Below are 20,668 nucleotides of genomic sequence, written 5' to 3' on the forward strand. Positions count from 1 at the left end.
TGGGGTGTGAGGTGAGAAAGAGATTGCATGGTCTGGTTTTTCATTCACTGGGGCAGATGGTTTGCCCACAGTTTGGGCATGCTACCCTCAATGGTGCTGCGGCCAGTAGACCACCCGCTACTGCTGCTGCATCGTGCTTCCATCCCAACCTGACCCAGGGGCATTGGGTTGGGAACCTCCCTAAAACCTCCCCAACCCTGTTTTTAATAGAAACCCTCCAACAACAATTTGGCATTGTTGGGGTTTTTTGCTTTTCTTTTTTCTGCAAGTTCAGCCTTGAATATGCCCCTTAGCAAGGTACCTAGAGCAAATTTAGATTAGTGACAGAGAAAGGACTGTTTGAACTGACTTTCTGCCATGATTAGATGCAAACATGCTTTCCACTTCTGCTGGGATTTTCATTGGCCTTGATGTAATAGATCACTCAGAGTTTCCACTTGCTATGGAAGTTTGGAGAGCATAGGAAATTGACTCAGTTTGGTTACATGGGCCCATGTTCTAGATTCCTTTTCTGGCTTTTTCGTAATTGCATTTCTGAGCTAATGTGTTTGTTTCTTTGCTTTTGTAGATTTTCTCCAGAGGCTGCCTCAAGGCGAGGGCTGAGTACTGCAGAGATGAATGCAGTAGAAGCTATTCACAGAGCAGTAGAATTTAATCCACACGTGCCAAAAGTGAGTATGGAGAAAGCATTGTTGTAGCTTTAACGCTGCTGAGGACCTAACTCCTGATTTCTGTGTTAGATTAGCAAGTGATGTTGTGGGAAGGGAAACAAACAACGGGAAGGGAAAGAAGTTGATAGTATGCACAGGTTTTTTGTTTGATCTTTCACATTTAGTGTCTCCTGCTCTGGACTGTGCAACTTGAAATTTTAGCTGAAGTGAGTCATCTACGTGAGCAACAATTACATGATGGATTGTGGTAGTAGACACCACTAAATGCTACACTGCAGGACAGAACCATATAAAAACACAGATTATTATTTACAAAATATCCATTAAAAATATTCTAGTTCAAAATAGCATGGTTTATTTGTTTTGATGATTACATGTAAGAATATATTTTTGGTATGCTATACAAAGAAACATGTTTGGAGTTCATGGTGTACTTCATAAAAGTTGCATTAGTAATTCCTTACGCAGCACCCTGTCATTAAGTTTTGAGAATGCAAAGCTCAGAGATGAGGAATTGCTGAGAACTACAAAGTAAGAAAAGGGATTTATGTTCTAATTCCCTAATCACCTCTCTAGATATGTATCTCAGCAGTAAGAATCTTGCCCAGGGGCTACTAAAAGCTAATGTATTTTATTATTTCATCACCTGATACTCAGTATTGCAGTCTGTAAGTTCATTGTAAAGGCAAATTAGAGGCAGATGCTTTTTGGCCCTTGGAGATCTGCCTCTGAAACTCACCCCACAAACCTGTGGACCAAGTAAGCAGCCTTAACTGCAGAGTGGAAGACTGGTGTGTGTTAATGTAGGGAGCCTATTCATCAGGTACAGCTGAATACCAAGTCTGGTCAAGATAAACCCAAACCCCCTGCCATATGTACACATGGATTGCAGAAAGTTACTTCTCATGCGTGTCAGGAATTAAGTATTTTCTCTTTGAGCTCTGTCTGTTATGCCAACCACTAAATAGCATGGTTTAGATACCTGAAAGTTAGGCTGTTTGTTTAATAAAATCATCTAGACTTCCTCTACAGGCAGTGGAAAGAAGGAACTATCTTAGACATCTCTAGACAGACTTTCCCTCCGAGGTGCCTGTTTCTACATTGACTATGAAAGGAGCAACAATTTTCCAGTAAAAGCCTGATTTTTAGACAACAAGATTTAGGTGAGATAAGTCCCTTTGTATTATTAGCTGATCTTCTGTTTTTGTGCCAAGCTATAAAATTAAAATATTAAATGAAGTTTGGTTCCAGGACTGCTTCTGTGGGACTCGGTTTACTTTCTTCCATCCCGGTGGTTCTTGCACCAACACAACCTTTGATATTTCTCTTCTGCCTGGGTGCCTGTTTAACTCTCTGTTCCAGTTCTGTTGTGGGTGAACCTTCCTGAATGTTTTACTGAAGCCCAGTTAGAGTATTCTGTCCTTGCTATCTAAAAAATGAGATACCTTTCCAAGCAAAGATACCAGTTTAGCCTGTCATGAGCAATCCTTGAGAGCCTGTTCCATTTTCCTCACTTACCTCCATGTTTTTGATAATTCTTTCCATTAAATCTTTTTTAACGGTTTGCATACTAATGTTTTCATATTAACACGTATTGTTTCCATCCTCTTTAAATGAATGGTATTGCATTTACTTCTCTCATCACTGGATCACTTGATTCTGAGTGGGGATCTTTTTGCTTTATGTCAGTCATGCTAGTCTGGCCATTTCTGGGACTGGTTCTTTCACTGTTCAGGGACAGAGATCATGGGCAGTGGCCTCCACTTCTGTACATGCTCCTCGTGTCCATCCTGCTGTTGTCTTCATGCTCTGCACTGCCACGAAACTGAGGCTAAGTCTTCATTTACTACTTTTTCGCTTGTACTACTTCTGTTTATACTTAAGAGTGTGCTCTTCATTGGTTTGACTGCCTTGGAAAAAATCTTCCTTACTCTTAAGTTGTGGCCATTCCTCCATAACCTCTGTGCTTCCAGACCTCCAAGATCCTGCTTTTCTTGTAGATCAGTACTTTTATTCATCACTTTTGATCTCCTTCTGACTAGCCAGCTTCTGTTCAATACAAGGCTGAATCTCCTTTCTGACCATTATCCCCATGTGTGAAATGCAGATTGTGTGTTAGTTTCGGTCCTTTTGATTTAAAGAAATTCCAGTCCTCTTTCTCACTTAAGTTCCTGAGCTTTTCAGTCAGTTCACATTGTTAATTGATTCCCTCAGTTTTTCAAAGTCCGTCATTTTGAAATTGACAACTTTTGTGAAACATACAAATTATGAAGATAGCAAGGTAGTAACAGGAGCACACCCTAGGGTTTTTGTAGTTCATATTTTAACATTAAAACAGTGTAGCCTAATACAGATTAATGTGCAGCACTACTAATTTCACATTCTTTCTGCTGTTAGGTAAAGGATATTAAGGTGGCAAAAATATATTTTTGGCTATAATTTTATGCACAGTATGGGTATTACACCTCATTTCCATTCAGTTAACGATTGAAGTCATATCCAATTTGTTCCTAATGAAATGGAGAGAAGTTTTAGCGAGCAGCATCACAAGAAATCTAACAGTGCCACAAAAATAATACGAATAAGTCTTCAAAGTTTCTTTAGGATTTAAACACTAATAAGTCTCTTGTTCAGACTGAGGAAGAAATAAATTACAAAGGTGACGAGGATTTAAAGCATTTGCAAAGTTCCCAGCAGAAGCCTTGAAAGCAGGCAACTGCACTATTAAAGAGAAATAAATGGTTCAATATGTTTCTGGTTTATCTTAAAAAGAGATTTTACCATTTGCAGTGCAAATCATTAAAATTTAGAATTACCATGTAAAAAGATTATTACTGGATATGCATTTTCTAGACATTTAACTGGAAATAGCAAATTTTTGTTAATGAGATTCTGAGACAAAGGGAATGCAAGGAACACACTCTGCACACACTGAGAGATGCTGCTTGATCTGCATTTAGCAATAAAGGGAGACTGGGTCTCCCATTGTGACCTATTACAGATTTGTGTAAAACTACCATGGGATTCTTACCATGGTGCTGATTTTTCCCTTGGCGATTATGGCCAGATTGCAGTCTAGTGTTCCATAGTGATGTTGCAGAGGTCAGATATACTTCTTACGCTTCCTTTTAAATGTAATCCAAAGATATTGGAACTGCTTAAGAAGAAACAGTGTAAAAGTCCCAGATTCCCACTTTACAGAGGTGAGAAACCCTGCAAAAACACCTGCCTTCCATATAGAAACTCCTGCATATGCATGCTTCTGGGTTAATTCTCAGAAAGTCAGTCATGAAGATGTTGGCACCCACTTCCATTGGTTCTAGATGACTATGCATCACATTATTTTTGTGTCTGCACAAAAATGCCTTTCGCAGAGATCTAATATGGTTGACAGTCTTTCTTCAGGCAGCCTTCCAGCAAATAACCTTCTTTTGATGCAGGTCGCTTCTTCCGTTTTTGAGTACATTTCAATGACAGTTTAATTCCCAGAGGTCAATCCGTTAACTCTTAGTCATAGGTGATAAATTCTCATTTTGGAATACACTGGTGTCAAGATGTGACATAAGAAGGTACTAAAATTTGGTTTCAGTGAAAAAAGGCAATACAGAGTTCAATACAGCCTGCCAGATCTCTCCAGCAAGCTGGGCAGCCGACCTGGCTGTGCTGTTTCTGGAAGCTGAGCTGTGCAGGGTAAGGCCAGCTCGGGTGTGTAAACACTGATCTTCTTGACTGTAGTAAAAATGCGACCGCTGTCATACTGATCAAGACTGCTGAAGACATCTTACCTGTAAAAAAGTTTCTGTTCATGAAAGTGGCTTAATTTTTTTAAGCTATACTGTGTGACTGATAAAAGATATGTCTATCTACAGTTTGTCTTGTTTATGTTACAGAAGCAACTCAGCTACACCAAATTGCAGCTTTATATTTTGGCAGAGATTTCTGATATAAAAAGCACTTCACCAGGCAAAGTGTTCTTAGGGTTCTTTTTAGTGGAAGAAAAACATAACCAGTAAAAGATTGAAGTCAGCGGTACAGCAGGAAAGAGAACAAAGCAAGGAGCTGTGAATTACACTATGAGAAGCATCACAACAAATTGTATCACTTGTTTGCGAAGATTTGTCTGCACTTTTTTCAACATCTTTGTCTTAAATGAGATTCTGTGGACTAGTATCCTTTTGTTTTAGTGTAGCGCCATGCACTGTGGAGTTTTGGTCCCAAGGAAGTGTGCTGACACTGTTGGGGTATCACTGAAATTCCAGAGGGTTTTGTATGGAGAGTAATGCATCCTATGTCATGGAGAGTACATAATTTGTGGAGTGGCTGGGAAAAAAAGTATGTGCATACACACAAATACACACACAAGGCTTCATCAATATTATTTAGATGTGTTTTGAGCTTCCCCACTTACACGTAATGCAACTATCCCAAGCTAACGCTGATAAAGTACTACAGCTATTTCTGGGACATTCTTCAGTTGTGGAATACCTTTTCTGAACTGGTTTGCAAGGCTCTTTCCCTGCATTCAAACTCCTTCTGAAAAGTCCCCTCTCTTTTCTGTGATCTAAGAGACACAAGCTATTCAGGAAAGTCAAAGGGAAGAGAAAACAGACGGTGGTCCGTATACCTGATTGTTAAAAGTGAGTCAGAAGTGTGCTCTGCATACAGTTGTATGGGTTTGCTCTGTAAGCCAGGAGCTGAGTTGATTTAAAGAGTACTTGCTGAAGTGTTCTGCATTTGAATCAGACAAATATTTCTATTACTTTAAAACATGCCAGTTTTGTTTGTAAACATATTAAAAGGATGTAACAAACAATTGACTTAAACACTTTTAAAGATTTATCTGTTCTCCATTTCATCCCTTCTCATTTCTTTCTTACTTAGTTTGTTGGGGTTTTTTTTAATAAGAACTGTGTCTGTATGCTTGTGTGGTTTCTAGTAAGTTGTAGTTGCTAATAGAAACAAATAATGTAAACAAATTCAAATACCAGATGGGAAATTAATCTATTCCACACACCCAATGATATTAGAGAGAAACTATTCCAGACCTGTTTAGGAGAGTTTTCAACTGTTCAGTGAGACAGTGATTTGGTTTTGTATCTCCAGCAAAAGGGCCAAAGTTCTTAATTGCCATCAATTCAATGAGAACTTGTAAGGTGACCTACAAGTGGCTTCTCTGGGCATGTAGGAACCAGTATTTTGGAACTGTTTTAAGCTTGTGCTGTTCATCCCACTGGGAGGAGGAGAGTTCTTGTCCAAACAATGTTAAATTCTCATATTCTGGCCTGGAGGGATGCTGTCACAGGTGCAGGAGTTGACTGTTGCCTGTTTGCAGCCTGAGCTGTAATTTCAGAGGTAAATTGCACAACTGAGGAAAAAGAAGGAAATCTGCCTGAGATAGGTCGATTTATTTTATAAAAGAGCACTGAAATAGGTCATTAATGTGGAATGTTAAAAGCTGTCCCAGCAGAGGAGAATTAGTAGCCAGAGTGCTGTCAATATTATGAAATAAATAATGTATATTCAATCAATTCATGTAAGAGAAATATAAACTCCACCGTGTTGCACTTCATGTGTACAAGGTCCATTGTCATCCTCCAAATGCTCGTTAAAAGGCATATAACCATATATGTACAGGATGACTATAGCTGAGCAATATCCATCACAATGTCATGTAACCAGCCCAGAAGCTCTGTGGAAGCACATGAAAAATACTTTTACCCTTGTTGTAACTCCTAAAATACAGGTTTTAGACAGGAAAAAGTTTGGGGTGAGAGAAGAGAGAGACCAGAAAAAGAAAAAAAGACAACCAAAAAAATCCAAGCCCAAACAGTGCAGTAAAGAAGGGCTGATTGAGCCATCTGTTGATGACAGAAATAATTGTGCAGCTTCAGTATTCGCTTATGACTTGGTTTAAGACTAGGACATCCTAGCTGAAATTTTCTAGACTATCTTTTCTGAGCTGATTCCTTTTTTTTAAAGCAACATGATAACCTCAGATGGTGGTGACATGCTATTTCCTGTTCCAGTTAAACTTCTTCATTCATCATCAGAAAACGAATGCAGTTGGAGATGTGCTGGGCTTGCCATCTCCGTTTCCTTCAGGATGACTAGCTCTTTGCTGAGTTTCTTATTTATCCTGTTATTCGACTCTTCCTCTGAACTAGAACCACGCTTGGGCTCAGAGCCCTGGTAGGGAGCCCTGTCGGGATGACAGAGGGTTCCCAAAAGGTAGCAGAGTTTAATTACTTAAATTGTAAAGGTCACGGTTGAATCTGAGGTGTCAGTGTATCAGGAGTTACGGTTAATAGGCAGTCTGTCAAAAGGTGTAGGTTCTTCTCTTGGGAAGCCAGGTGGAGTTCATGCTAGCGTGAATTTTAGCGTTGTGGTAGGTTCTTGTGTCCATTAATCCTATAACAACAAGGGCTGTGCTCTGGACTGGAAATGCTGAGGTATAAATAGTCAGATTCCCACACTGAAGTCTTTGGTGGCTGGAGAGAAGACTGTACCTGTCTAGTATAGTATCTTTAATTAAGTGCAATAGCAGCCTCTTGGAAACTACAATCTGATGTGTTTGGCTGATTTTCCCAAGAGCTGGAGATACTTGTTGCGTGCAGCCGTCCATCAGGACTGTGATTCACACGTTACGTAGGCAGCATGAGGACTGCAGGTTACTGAATGGTCTTTGAAGAAAGGGTTTTTTCATTTAATTGAATTTCCCTGGAATTTGTCTGCTTGTCCAATCCAAAATATTTCAGGAGCACTGTGATGATTTCATGACAACCTGCTAGAAACCCTGTAGATTGCTGGGACTCAGTCCTGCCTGTCAAGTATCTGGGTGCCAGTACCTGCAGTTACCGTGGAAAGGGGCTGCCCTTGGCCGTGCTGTCTCAAAGTAGACCCTGAGCCCTGTCAGCAAACCAGGGAATCTGAATGCCCTCTGGGCTTTTGAAGTCTCCTTGAAAATACAGAAGTTCTTGAATAGATAGGATATTCTAGGACATCAAGGCCATCGTGATTTTCATGGATAGTCATATCTCTCCTTTGATAATAATGAAGCCCTACCTGCAGCTAGGTACCTTTCTGGTACCCGTTACTCCTATTCAGAGAAGTTAGATGGAGGCCTTCCAAGTGCACTCTCACAAAGCAAGCTTGCCATTTCTTTGATTAGTTCTCTTCTGTACTTGTAGAATTTGATCTTTTAAATTTCTGAAAGTGCCTGACGAGAACTGCACAGTGTTCCAGAGGAGGTCTCTCCGGGGCTGCGTACAATCAGCATTCCTGCTGGAAATGCCTCCAGAATAAATTCATTGACAGCTTGTATGCCTGGAAGGTATGGCTGACCTTTGTGCACAGAACAAAAACTATTACGAGGCCCAAGTGAGACTTGAACCATCCATCAGCTTTGTGTTTGGATCTTCTTGATTATCACCAAACCAGATTTTGTACTTTTTGTTTGGGAAAGGAGCTGTGACAGAGTAATGAGGGAGGAGCGTTTCACATCGTTGATCTGAGGAACTTTTAAAATAAGTTTTTCATTCTGAAACTGAGAAAAATGCAGGCTGAAAAGCCAACACAAATGAGTGAGGACAAGAATGATTTGCAAGTGTCAAGATATATCCTTACATCTGCTATTTCCACTTGATTTGTTTTTAATCACTGGTAACAAGCAATACATAAGAATCAATATAACCTGTTTTCATCTCAACGCTCCTAGAAATAGGACATTCTTTCCTAGTTTTCCTTTTCCTATAAATAATGACAGGGCTTTGGGTTTGGGATTTTTTTTTGTTCCTTTAATTGAAATATTCAAATATTGAGAACTTGCTTTATCGTTTACTTTTTAAAAAAACACTGAAATAAGACGTGTATTCTAAATTAATAAAACAGAAACCTGCAGCTTTTGCAGCTGTATTCCATTCTGCTGAACAGGTATAACGTATGTTTTTAAAAGGGTGGCACATTCATTAGGGCAGTGAATTAAGAATGTTTGCTGTATTTCTGTACGCCTGGCAGCTCCATCCCTCTTGTCAGCTCTTTATTCTGTTCTCTCTGTCACTCTTAATCCCCCATCCTGCCTACTAAATTGCAGCTTCTTCCATTAATCCACCTGCTCTGCAGCTCTCAGATTTTTCTGAAAGGCTTTAGAGAAAATCCAAGTATCACATTTACTACTCCCACTGCTAATTCAGTTTCTCCTCCTTTAATACTGTTACCTGCATCAGAAACACACATGATTTCTCTTTTCTCTTCGAAGTATTTTTTTTTTCCAGGTTTGACAGTTCTCTGTTTTGATCACAGTCTCTTCAAATCCTTGACCTGTTTGCTAGCTCCTTCCAGGCTCCTTCAGGCAAAGGGGTGACTAGCTCTAGGATGCTTTCCATCACATCATGCTATTGGTGCTCATTTCCTTCTGGCCTTTCCTCTTCCTTTCCCCAAGGCTGATTTTCAATTCCCATTTATTTATTTTGCCCTCTTTCTCCTTTTTTCTTCACCAGCTCATCCCTTTCACAAAAGTCAGTGTTTAGGAGGAGCTGTGGAGGGTTAACATCACCCATGCCTCAGTTTCACCTCTGGTGTCAGGTTGTCTTCTTGTGGGTGCCTGCACTCACCGGGTTGTTGTCAGTCTCTAGGTCCTGTAGTCATCCTCCTTCTAGACCGGTGTGTAGGCACAGGGTAAAATGGAGGGGGTGCACACTCACTCTCTTTTTGCCAATGATTAAACCTTTTATCAAGCCTTTTGTGTTAACTGAAATAGTCTGGTGGGGAGAACGTTTGCTCTTGGACATCCTGCAAGGGAGCAACAGCTTCCCTATACTGTTGAAGAGCAGTCAGTGCATAGCTAGGAAACGTTACACTTCCTCAGAGGAGAACTGGCAAACAGAAGTTGATTTGGCAGCCTGTGATTTCTGTCTATCATTCCTTCCCTTGTACAGCATGCCAGCAAGTGGTGTATCTTTCCCCTCCGCTGTATCTTTCCTCTCTGCTAACTGGAATGTGGTTAACAGCAGTGATGTGATAAGGTCTGCTGAACTGGTAGCGGTCTAGTTCATGGTACGGGGGAGGAGAAAAACCACCTGCCTGGATAGTGTCCAGGACCTCTGTGGCGTGAGTGCTCCGTGTGTTTCATCTGCTTCTGCTATGGGGAATACAGTAATGGGGAAATTTGCTTGTGGATTTAGTCAGTGGCGCTTTTTGGTTTCATACTATTTTCAATATGACTGTTTCAAGTAGCAAGCTTAAACATCAAACACTTTTTTTTCTGGGAAGTAGGTATTTTTGACATTTTGTAACTTTTTTTACTTTGTATCTTGTTGGTAGCTACTTCGGTGGCTGCCAACCTTGTGTATTCCTAGACACAGCCACCAGCTGATGGCAATAAAGCAACCTGTGTGCAAACCGAGCACTGCGTGTTTCTTTATGGAAAGACTATGTGTGTCACACTGCTTAATGTCGTCTTCATTTTATTATAAACATTTTTAATTAAAAAGCTCTTGTAATTAGATTCTCTTTTCTGCTTTGAGCTCTTTTTTACATCTTTGATAAGAGAGACATCTTATTTTGAAATTCTCTGTAGTCCCCTTACTACAGCTGAAGAGCAGAACATTAACCATCTGTCAGCATATCTTAGTCTTTGGGAATAATTTGGTAATTGTCTTGAAGTGCAGTTGGTGATGTTACACATTTGATGAAACACTTACGAGTACTTCAGGGGAATAGACCTTTCAGTGTGCATTGTAGAACTGCAGGCAGCTTTTTGTGGTTTTTTTATTACCATTACCTCTGAAATAATTGTGCTCTGCTTTTTTGTTACAGTATCTACTAGAAATGAAAAGCTTAATTCTGCCCCCTGAACATATTCTGAAGAGAGGGGACAGTGAAGCAATAGCATATGCTTTCTTTCACCTTCAACACTGGAAAAGAGTAGAGGGGGCATTGAATCTCTTACACTGTACATGGGAAGGCAGTAAGTAATTCTCGTTTCTTACAAAGGAGCTGATCAAATATTTTTATTGAATGTCATGAGAAAATAATAGCTTTTGGTGAAGTATAGTATGTGGGAATTTTGGAGGTCAGTTATATCCTCACCAGCACTGAAATATTTAAATTTCAAACTGAAAACACAAACTTCATTTAACGAGAAAAAGGGTTTTGAAGTCTTGGATTGTGTTCTGTGTGTAATACTGAACAAAATTTCCCATCTTAGCTGAGACATGCTTTCTTACTCGGGAGTAAGGGGATAATAATTTACCTTCCTCGTTCCAGAGTTGTTTGTCATCATTTGAATGAATGGTTTCAAACTGAAAGAGGATAGATTTAGACTGGACATAAGGAAGAAATTTTTTACAGTAAAGGTGGTGAGACACTGGAACAGGCTGCCCTGAGAAGCTGTGGATGTCCTGTCACTGGAAGCATTCAAGGTCAGGTTGGACAGGGCTTCAAGCCACCTGACCTAGTGAAAGATGCCCCTGCCCACGGCAGGGGGGTTGGACTTCATGATCTTTGAAGGTCTTTTCCTAGCCAAACCATTCTATGATTCTATGAATGCTTTGATATTGGGGAAATTACAAAAGTGCCTTATAGGTGGATAAATATTAATGTGTGGTATAAAACAAAACAGTATTATATGACTTCGTTTTTAATTGACAAACTGGAGTGAGTCCAGTGGAGGATTACTAGGATGCGTAGGAGACTGGAACATGTGATGTAGGAAAAGATGCTGAGGGAGCTGGTTTTGTTCAACTTGGAAAAGACATCTGGTAGGTGAAGAGGGGATCCAGTTGCTGTCTTCTGCCACCCAACGGAGAGATGATGCGGAAAACGGAGTCAGAGTCTTCACAGAAAAGCACAGTGGAAAGATAAGAGGCAATACACACAGATTGAAATAAGAGAATTTTCATCTAGACATCAGAAAAATATTTTCAGAATGAGAGTGGTAATGCATTGGAACAGGTTGCTGATAGGTTGTAGGATCTCCATCCCCAGAGGTACTCAGAGCTCAGGTACACATGGCTCTGGGCAACCAAACCTCACTTCTAAGATGGCCCTGCTTTGAGTAGGAGGTAGGAGTAGATGACCTCCAGAGGTCAATTACTAACCCTCCAACCTGTCTTATCCTGTTTTTGAGATGTGCTTTTTTCAGGTTGCAGAGAATTAAAAAGTACTGTTTGTAATCAGCCTTTGTGGGCTTTTTTTAATGCAGATTTTACTTTATGTAATCTAATTCTCCTTTTCTGCTGCGCTTTATTCTGTTCTCTTTCAGCCTCTCCAGATGTTATTATACCACCATTTCTCCATTTGCTATTCTCATTTAGCTTTGTTAGAAAAGGTAGTTTGTCACCATGCTAATTCCTACAGAAATACACTTAATACCTTCATTGTAAAAGTGACTTACTGTCACCGTCACTGTATGAAATGTCCTGAACTTGCCTAATTTGCAATGTAGGCTTCCTGAAGAAGCAATAGCTTTATTTCTAAGTGTACAGAACACCTTGCTCAGTACTCCATACCTCTGCCATCTGTGGTTTGCTCTGCTACGTTGTTCTCTGTCATACCTGCTTGCTCTTTCTTGCTGTCATTTCTCCCAGTCTGTTATTTTCTCTGTCATAGCTTCCTTCCAAATGCCTTATTTTCAGTGGTTGGCTTTTAGAGAGTGTTTCTTCTCCTCCCAATGCTTGCAGAAGTCCTTTAGCCCAAGGCTTGTTATCCCATCATTATGGAGCAATATTTTGCAGGGAATCCTGCGTAGATTCTTTTGCTTTTTCAGGCTGGGGAGTCCCTAAAGAGCTATTTACAAGGACCAGTGTTTGGCACAGGAGGCTGGCTGCCCTGCAGTCCTCCTGCCACTTAGGAAATCTAGGCATCTGTGAATGAAGGCAGTGTAGGGCCTTTCCATCTATCTAGATTGACGGATTCCTCATTACCTCCAGCAATCTGAATATGTACTTCATTAGCTAATAGTTGTAGAGTAGCCTGTAAGGTGTAAGTTAGTATTGTTGCATAACCTTTAAAGAGAAATTCACAGTTCATTTTGCACAGTGATTTCAGAGAGAGATGAACAGTGTACCAGTCCTCAAGAATTTTGTTCACATTTTGCTCACACATGAGGACTCCCCTGGATTTTAATGGTTTCAGTGTATCTGGTCCAATCGATAATCATAACTTTTGGTCCATATCTTAGTCAGTAATACTCTTTACAGATAAGAGTGAACTATTTATGCCATTCTTATGTCCTTTACTTGCAAGAGGTTTCCTTGGCATCTCTTTGTTATTGTTAAATTAAAACCAGTGGAAATATGTCAGAGAAATTAAATTGAGTTAAATACTAGTTCTAACCAACAGTCTACACAGAGTACATGGTCAGTTGTCCTCGCCTTCTTTCTAGGTATTCACGTACTTGTCATGTCTTTGAAGTGTACTATTCTGTCAGTGTGCTTAAATAACCACAAGTCTCACTTTAGTAGCTCCTGTGTAGGAATGTAATGCTCATATAGACACTATTCAGTTCTGACCCTGTGGGAATGAGGCAGAATTAAGTACATTTAGTCAGTCACTTGGGGTTTACATTTTGAATGCTTCTGAGGAGAATAAGGTCACTCCTAATTAAGACAGCCTCTAACGAAATTTATGCAGGAATGTCTTTGTTAAACTCTGAAATTCTCGCAGAGTATTTTTCCCAAATTGCATTCAACAGTTGAAAAAAGTGAGGTTATAAAAACAACGATCATCAGCGAACCGGAATATTGGTTGTTTCCTTCTCTGTCTTCATTTGATCAAAGTACAGTTTTATTCATAGTACAACTGAAAAAGCCTGTGATGCCACATGAAAGATTGCTCTGGGTTTGGTCCAGGTGTCACCTTCAAGAGTCTGAGGCGCTTGTTCATCACTGTCCGTTTCTAAACTTGTGTCGTGTTTCCTGCTGTTTGCATGTGAAGAAAATCCTAGGGGTTCTCAAATGTTATGGTAGCTCTTACCATGAGCACACAGATGAATAGCAAACTGCCTCTGTGCTACCTGAATTGATTTACGTAAAACAGGATTAGATAATACTGATAAACACAGATTGATACAGATGAACCAGAGCACTTTCTTCCATGGCTAATAACATTGCTAAAAAAACTGTTTTGCTGTAAATATTCCATATTTGGTCTCATGTCAAAGATGACTGTTTAAATTCAAGAAAATTTATTCAGACATTTTTTTGTAAAAGCAACCTCTTTACCGTCCCTTTTTATTTTGATTAGAATCTTAGTACTGCTGTGCTTTAGGATAAAGCAGAAGAGGCTTGGTTGTTTAAATATTAAGCCAGATCAGAAGGAATAACTTCTGTTAGCAATTTTGAAGTAATGAGCATTGAACATCTTTCCATGTATGTTTTTGTATAGACACTCAAGTTTGTTGCCTGTGAAGATCATACAAGGCTTGGATTATTGTATTTATACTTAGTTTTTTGGGGTGCTGTGGAGGGGTGGTATGTTTAATATTGGAAAAGCATTACAGCCCAGGTTGGTGTACAATCTTCGAGGATTTCTGCCTTCTTTACTATTGCTTTAAACATAGAAATCAAGAATAAATACACTCACATAATTACACAAAAAATACAGATAACGTTATTGTAAATGCAGCGTGCACAACTGAAAATACTGGGTATTGGGTATTTTAAACCAATTTCTCAGTTGCCTTGTGAGCAAGAGATAATGGAGTGTTACCATGTGGCGGCTAGCTGTGCCTAACATCTAAAATATACAGTGCTTCTAGGTTTTCTGTGGAGGAAAATATTGCTTCAGTGAGTGATGTTCTTAGGAGTAGTGAGGATAACACGTGGATGACATTTTAACAGTGAAAATAGTATATAGGATAATGGAAAAGATGCCTTGATTGCAAAGCTGTAATTCAGTCAACTATTCTGATGTTTCCATAAACCCACTTAGAAGGCCTATGACATCATCACCATCCAGATTTAGTAATCTGTTTCTCTTCCTCACTGTTATTATTTTCAATTTCAGAAATGCATAAGATTAAATATTATTTAATCCATGACCTGAAGATTTATATTGGAAACCTGACTTGATTTGCTGCATTTAAAAAGAATGCATGTGAGGAACCTGGTTTTAATAATTCAGTATTAATCTTTGATTGACAAATATAAAATGAAAACATGACTGCGTTGGAAGACTGGTTCTCTGGGCTTGAGTCGTCAGTGTGTCTTGGTTTGCTGGAGTGTGGTGGGAAAAAAGTACTGGACTTTTTTCCTTGCAAAAGTTCTATTATGCTTGATGCACAGAGATTGCAAGTAGTGGCCTGAATTCGCAAGCTTGACTGGTCATTTTTGTAGGCTATACCTGTTACATTAGATACACTTCTTCCCCCTGAAATTTAAAAATTCTGCAGCCTAAAAAGCTTGAGACAAAATGTGTAGATTTGGCTGTGTAACTTTAAATGCAATGAGTTCTGATCCTGCAAACATTTACGTATGTACTTGTAATGTGGTCTCACTTGATGCTCGTGAACCTTCTCCCAAGGATAAACATAAGTGTTTGCAGGATTAAAAGCGAAGTTTAGATTTATATTTTGGCATTGCATTAAGCAATTTATATGCTGTTTGCAACCAAATACAAATGTTATGTTTTGTCTGTGTTTGTTTTTCAAAATTTTAAATGTAGTGAAGTATGTGCAGTGATTACCACACTCACAGTAACTTGTGCATGTTGTTGTTTTCAGCTTTCAGAATGATCCCCTATCCACTGGAAAAAGGACATCTTTTCTACCCTTACCCTATTTGTACAGAAACTGCAGATAGAGAACTACTACCATGTACGTTCAACTTTTCACTTCTTACCGTTGACATCAAAGAATTGTTTACCTGAATCTTGCAGCAGTGATCTCCATTGATGCCTTTCAAATTGAATACGCTGGATTAGAATAATCAGGTTGACAGTGAGTCTCTGGAGCTGCCCTGATGGTTTAAGAAGCAGCTGCTAGCCATAGTTCATGACGATTAGCTACCTTTATTGTTGTTGACGGCCTAGGGACAGGGAGAGAGATTACTGAAGAGATATAAATCAGTTAGATCTTGCTATTCTCTCTTGCCAAGTCACTGGAAAATACATCTGAACTTTCATCTAGGGTAATATCCCATCAAACCAAAAGCACAGTGGCACAGCCTTGTTAGTCTTTCGTAGACATGCTTGCTACTTAAATTCCAAGGCAAGATCAAACCTGCTTGAGGACAGCTGGATCATTGACATAGCTGTTATTTTGACAGGTTATGCTGATGGTTTCTGAAAAGCAGTCTTAAACAGCAAGGAAGGGTTTTCTTCGTGTAATGATGTATGTGCTATTACAAAGAGATTGATGTGAAATTACCTCAGTCATTTATTGTATGTGTTTATGGCATGGGTTAGAAAAGCGCCAACAGTATTCCCAGTGCTTTGCAAGCTACAGGTATTAAGACAGATCCAGCCCTTCAGAAGCGCTACAGTCCAAACTAACGAGCCTGATTGCAGTGCATGCAGTGAAGCACAGGAATGCAGAGGAAGACCCGAAGCAGCCCGTCTTGCAAACAGTTGCACTTCATTCACACGTATTTTCTCACAGTGGGACTTTGTGTGAGCACAAGTGGAATGCACACAACTGCAGAGGGGATTGTGGAGTGACTCAGGGCAGAGCGGGAAACACAAGTTAATTGAAGGAGGAAGACTCTTCTCTCACCCTCTCTGTCCTGAAGAAAGAATAAAGAGAAATCTGTTCTGCAAAACATGAAATGCCTGCTTCTGCTGTGAAGGCTTGTTTTGAGGGCGTTTGCAGTCTTTGTAGTCTTTCTTTCAGAACCTCTCTGGTTTGGGCTGAAAAATGTGTTGCCACTTTTTATGAGCCTATGTGAGTAAACATTAGGTGAGAATAATACAGCAAATCCACTCATGGCGAGTCTCTCCTTCACGGTACATTCTCGCTGGTACTGCACAGAAATCCTTGGCAACTGACAGTATCTCCCCACCCCATTATAATCACCCTAATTATAACAACACCTCTTAGACTGCTTTGCTGGCTTTACTCAGAGGAATGCTGAGCTGGGGAGGGTGGAGTGTCAGGAGATTTAGGAATGACAAAGTCATGCAGAATAGCTCAGCATTCTCTTTTTAGATGCAAAACTAATCGCTCTTGTCAAATGTTAGAAGCGAGGGACTCTTTTAACAGCATATGCAGACAAGTCATGCTCTGCTCTAGCGGTTATGGGAAATGCCTTTCACTGCAAAATCTCTTGGGTTTGAGTAGGGAAGGGTTTAACATACCGTGACAGACACAGGTGGGTTAAAGGGGGTTTGCATACCTGTCCACACCCTTTAATTGTGTGTGGTTTAAAGTAGAGCCAGCAGGAATTGTATCAGAACACTAAGTTTTTATAGGCTATCTGAATTAAAAATATCAACCGCAAAACTTTTGCCATGACTGGATCACAGACCAGAACAACAAGTTTGAGCCTACGTCAAAAGCAAGTGCAAAAAACTGAGTACAAGATATCTTAGACTTATAAAGTCCATAATCTGGTATTTCCTGATCTCTAAATTTAATTTAAATCAAAGAGAAGTTACAAATTCTCTGTGTTTTTCTTTTTAAACTGATTGAATTAGGAGACCCCCAAATCATATGTATTTTTAGTTTCATTATGAATTCCTGCTGTTGGTTTTGGAAACTGCTCCACTCTGGATGAATGCAGTCAAGAATATTGTCTTGCCACATTGCTGGATTACCCTTGCTTATGTTATCTGCAAGTACAGTGAGGTCAGAGCTGGTCACTGAAGCAAAGAAAGTAGGAAAAATGGAAGAGTGATGTTTTGTGTGTATGGAGTAATGTTTTGTGTGTATGAATTAATCATAGGATTTGAGTCTATGGGAAGCCTTGAGGGGTTGGTCCTGTTTAAGAAAAAATGTTTCAAAATTTGCATTTGTCGTGACTGTAGCTCCAAACTATGGGCTGAATGAGTGAAGCAGACAGGTGAGAGTCCACGAGACCTTTTGCCAACCCAGCCAAATTTGCACCTTGAGTCTGAGCCAGTATATAAGTTTAAGGGATATATCCTTCCAGTAAAATACTCATTATCCTCTTCTGACCCTTTTAGTCTTCTAAGTGCTGCTTTCTCCAAAGCCCAGTGAGCAATTTTTCATACCAGAGTTGAGGAAATTCTGTGTTCCTTTTAGTGTATACTAACAAACACCTTTAAAATTCATTATTAATTTAAATTCCAGGGTTTTAACACTTTAAAAAGTTGTATTGTTGTAAGTATACAGAGAATTCTGAAACTCTGAGTTTAAAGTACATGTTTAGATGTCCTACTTCGAGGGTAACTTTTCTTGATTCTGCAGATGAAACCCTCAGAATTTACTGTTACAGAGGCTGTAGTTTTACAGCCTGCTTAAACCAATCTACAGCCATGCTTCTGCACGGTTGATCTCCCTGCTGCTCCTAGGTGCATGTTTCTGCACTCTGTGTATTAGCGTTAGCAATCATACAGCCATGTGGCTAGTCAATGACCTGCAGGAAAAAACCTGGATTATTTTATTTGCAGGTTAGTTTTCTGGGGTTAGCTGTTGCACAGCTGCATTATAGTTAGTGCTGACGCAAGGAAGGCAAAAGTAACATGTGCATAGGACTAGAGTAAGCCAGAAATATGATCTTTATTTGGCAGTGAGATGGCTGACACAGTAATGTTGGCCTTTGATGTTTCAGACCTTCTATGTATTTCTTCCTTCAAAAGCATCTTTGGGTGTCTCTGTTTAAACCACGTAAGAATGTTGGTTTGGTTTTGGTTGTTTTGTTTTGTTGGGGTTTTTTTAATGTATAATGCTTTTTTTTCTTCATCTTTTTTTCTACAGCATTTCATGAAGTTTCAGTTTACCCTAAGAAGGAGCTTCCCTTCTTCATCCTCTTCACTGCTGGACTTTGTTCTTTCACAGCCATGCTAGCCCTCCTGACACATCAGTTCCCAGAGCTTATGGGGGTCTTCGCAAAAGCTGTGAGTATTCTGTGCGGCTGCTCTCTTCTGGTAAATAGACACAGAAGCAGGAAGAGCTGAGCTAAATACTACCAAGCATTAAACATCTACCTATTCAGTAGTATAAATAAAACGTCAAGAGATGTCTGAGCAGGGGGACATTTGAAGAAACGTTAAGGGAGTTAATCAGTAAAACACACTACTGTCTGTCTTCTCTGATTTATATGGCTCTTGTTTTAGGGTAGATCTCTTGAGATTTTGCCAAAAAAGGCTTGGTGGGAGAAGAAAATATCTGCGTTTTCATATATCATCCAGTAAAATAAACTAATAATGGCTTGCAGAACCCGTCTGTTTTGTGTAGAGCCGTAACAACTGTGCTGTGCTTTCCAGTGCAGTAGAGACTCTTAGTATGAGCAGAAATAGAGTGTACTTTCTGTTTCTTTCCCCAAACTGCCATGAAGGAAGCAATATCAGTATTTCCCTCATAACTTTCCTTAACTACATTCAGGGAAGTCTCTACTAATTCTGCTATTTTAATCCGTGAAGGATTAATAAATGCTGGAGGATGGAGGGGAAGGACCATGAATTATGCTAAGACATGCTTTTTTCTTTGCAAAACCAAGAACACCACTACTGCAGTGTACTAGGATATGAAAAATTCACTTACAGAAAAGTTCTAGAATAATAAAAATACCTGTCTCCTTCTCCAAGAAATACTGAAAATCTTCTGTTGTAATATATTTTCTCAAATATACCTATCTCTTTTAGGTCTTGTGTTTCCAAAATAGCCTCCTGGCCTTGTTTTTAATGTCTTTAGTGCTTTTGATTTGAGAGGCATAGGGAGTGGGGTAGAGGAGGCAAGGCTGAAAGGCTTTGGCAAATTCCAGGTTGTAAGTACTTTCGCTCACTCCTTTGCAAATGGCAAGAGACTCCCTTTGCAGGTGAACCAGATCTTCTACTACCCAGGCTTGTGAGGGACAGAGGTCTGGTACAGCAACAGTTCTTGTATCAAGAATTTCCTTTCATTAGCTCTAGAAAACAGAAAGTAAGATTATTGGTAGCAAAAGGTAACACTTGTACCAGCAATAATGCTGAAACCTACCTGAAATATTATTACTTTCTCTTGTTTCTTGAGCGTATATGTATGTGTCTGGTGGGCAGTAAGTGTGTAACTTGGGCATATTATCTTAAACTTCTTTGTAAAACTTTTTCTGTGGCTTTTTCCTTAAGTCATTGAAATGCATGACCCTTGTCTGGGGGCTCTTTCAGTATAATCTGCAGTTTTGTGATACTGTCACAGTTAATGACCCCAAATCTGTCCCTGTTAGCCTTGTTCCTGTGTTTGTTAGCCTTGTATCCTGAACAAAGAATACATCTGAAGCTGGCAGAATGATAAGATTTTGTACTTAATGCTCCTGCTACAGGCAGTGAGCTACTGGAATTGGAGAAAATCAATAGCATGTTTTAATGCACTTAACTCACCTGGCTTGGGTTGCTGAGTGCAGTCAGAGATATCAGAAGTTACACTGGTGTGTCAGTAATTGTTTCTCCATGGTCTGGAGCTTACAGGTTCCAAAGCGATTTCGGGAATAGAGCCAGACCAGAAGGCTCTACTTCCCTGATGTGTAAGCGCAGCTGCCATTGGTGTTAATGGAATAGATACCCCAAGACTCTGTATGTGGTTATTAAGTTCTGCATGTCCAAGCAGATAAAGCTCCTAGTTAGTAAAATGAGCACAGACAAATAGAATTGGAATGTGGGCTGCATTACATGCATAAAGTTGGCAAGATGACTTAAGATCTCTGAACCTGTATGGATTCAGTTAGTATGTAAGGTAACATGTATTGTGACATAGGTTTAGCTATATCTTAATCTTGATAAACCACTACATGCAGAAGCTGAGATTTATTGTACATAGAAAGGGCAGAATTTAAGCTTGTGACATTCACTTAGTAGCTTGTAGAAAGCCTTTGATTCATAAGTTTCATTTTGTTGTCTCCTCCGGG

The 20,668-nt window shown here is 39.7% G+C and overlaps 1 protein-coding gene across 8 annotated transcripts in view; it reads left to right on the forward strand.

Moving 5' to 3' along the window:
• The window catches only part of ST7 (suppression of tumorigenicity 7), a 151,803-nt gene that overhangs the window by 126,650 nt on the left and 4,485 nt on the right, over positions 1–20,668 (forward strand). For all 8 annotated transcript variants that reach the window (XM_055712096.1, XM_055712098.1, XM_014282048.3 and 5 more), the window contains 4 exons: positions 569–671; positions 10,485–10,635; positions 15,391–15,483; positions 18,544–18,683. In XM_055712096.1, coding sequence (XP_055568071.1) covers positions 569–671; positions 10,485–10,635; positions 15,391–15,483; positions 18,544–18,683 — 487 coding nt within the window. The remainder of the gene's footprint in view (positions 1–568; positions 672–10,484; positions 10,636–15,390; positions 15,484–18,543; positions 18,684–20,668) is intronic.

The sequence above is a fragment of the Falco cherrug genome, chromosome 5 (assembly GCF_023634085.1).
Source record: "Falco cherrug isolate bFalChe1 chromosome 5, bFalChe1.pri, whole genome shotgun sequence".
Taxonomy (NCBI): domain Eukaryota; kingdom Metazoa; phylum Chordata; class Aves; order Falconiformes; family Falconidae; genus Falco; species Falco cherrug.